This window comes from Rhagoletis pomonella, unplaced genomic scaffold (assembly GCF_013731165.1).
Source record: "Rhagoletis pomonella isolate Grant_MI unplaced genomic scaffold, Rhpom_1.0 Rhpom_scaffold_00001, whole genome shotgun sequence".
In the NCBI taxonomy this organism is placed as follows: Eukaryota; Metazoa; Arthropoda; class Insecta; order Diptera; family Tephritidae; genus Rhagoletis; species Rhagoletis pomonella.
In genome coordinates this window covers 13,367,255-13,369,017 of record NW_023458555.1, presented here as the reverse complement: position 1 = coordinate 13,369,017, position 1,763 = coordinate 13,367,255, and the positions used below count along the sequence as shown (strand labels likewise).

Below are 1,763 nucleotides of genomic sequence, written 5' to 3'. Positions count from 1 at the left end.
AAAAAAATCACCCGTTACTAACCTATTGCACATTCGTTATCGAAAGTGAGACTCGAAAAAATGTTAGTTTTCCAATCGTTTTCGAATTGCTAACTACGCCCAATGTTTACTGGGTTAGATTCCCTCCCTTCATGAAAAACACCGTTCCTAAACGAATCGTAAAATATTCCCTATTTAATACATAGCTTCCAACAAAATTTGTTGGCTTTGTTCAGTATAAGTTGTGGGTTTTCGGGATCCTCAATGGTGTCCGAATGGGAGAAGATACGTTCGGTAAACAATCAGCCAACGCCCAAACGTCAAAAGAACGAAAATGGAAAACCATCTAAAAGACCTGCGGAAATAGTAATACTAGCGATTGCCTGCCCGGAATTCAGCATGTCTACATTAAGAGTTAATTAGTAGAGGAAGCGGATGTCGGGGAGATCTATGGAGCATTGCAGAGTAAACATATATACCACACTATATGGTGTTCTCTCACCTTCTCTTTGTTTTGTGGTCTTAAACGACCTGCTATAGGAGCTGTAGAGACTGCCGGTTGATTGCCTAAGTGGATAACGTTGCCTTTTGGTGAGGGATCAAGTTCTGTATATCCTTTATGATCTGATTCAAAGGCACTGCAACTCAGTGACTAAGTTAGTTAGAGCGACTAAATCCTAAGAAATTGTTGACGTTCAGCTGACACTTTTTGAAAAAATGAAGTATGCCAAGCTGTCTGCGAAATCTATTACTGTGGCGAGAGTGATGAAGGAATCAGTGGCTCATTCCTGCGACAGTGAGCCATTTGGTGGGGGATGGGGCCTCTCGCCTAAGGTGAATTTCTGGCACTATTAAACCTTGGTTAAGCCTATAATATTTTATTGAGACCTCGTATCCACTTGTTAATTGGAATTAGTGGGGCATTAAAGATCCTCCTCACTTAGTTTAGCCAATTTTCGGACTCAGTCAAGACTAAGCTGATTAAAACGTAGGCAAATTTTTGGCTTAGCCTAGATGGTGAATATGAATAAGTCCAAAAAATGGCTAAACTTTGTTAAGTTGAGTTGGAGAAATCCAGCCCTACAGAAAAGGTCTGTTGAGTGCTAAGTGCTTAACAGTATTCTAGTAGACAGCGACTTTATCTCTGATAATACGGATCACTGCGGTATTAGGCAAGCACCAGTGAGCATTTTCTTCACGCATATTCCCCGCCGGAATGCGGATACGGCAGGTAGTAGTTTGAAGAAGACACCGGTGAACTTCTATACGGAAGGCGGAATATGTCTAAGCTTGAAAGAAGCGTTGGGGGAGAGATCCTTTGCGTGAAACATCAAACTCAAATTGGGAATGCCTGACTTCTATTGCAGTCACGTCTGGCGGAGAAGTTCGTCAAAAAGGCTTCATAGCAGCGTAGTACTAAACTATTTAGTACGATTTCTAAATACTAAACAGTTCAGGAGTAAAAAGAATAATCGGTAATTTTTGATTTTTATTTCTGAGTTATTGGTAATTTTATAAAATGCTTCGCGCTTTCCGGGGAATTTTAAAACGTTTCAAGATTTTCGCTAGATTTTTTTTTCGGGTTTTCGGAAATCTTCGTGCTTTACTTTTCGAGATTTGAAGCTTCCTTCGCTACTTTGTTTATTTTTTATGCTTCCAGGACTTTTTGGTTTTCTTCGTGCTATATCAATCATGATTTTGCGGTATTTTTCGTGGTTACGAAATTATTCGTGTTTAAATTTTCGGAACTTTTTGGTGATTTTCAGGATTTCTCGAGATGAGTT

The 1,763-nt window shown here is 39.6% G+C and overlaps 1 protein-coding gene across 1 annotated transcript in view; it reads left to right on the top strand.

Annotated features, from left to right (window-relative positions):
• The window catches only part of LOC118736228 (protein tramtrack, alpha isoform-like), a 66,934-nt gene that overhangs the window by 60,748 nt on the left and 4,423 nt on the right, over window positions 1-1,763 (top strand). The window contains exon 5 of the mRNA XM_036466341.1: window positions 186-393. Coding sequence (XP_036322234.1) covers window positions 186-393 — 208 coding nt within the window. The remainder of the gene's footprint in view (window positions 1-185; window positions 394-1,763) is intronic.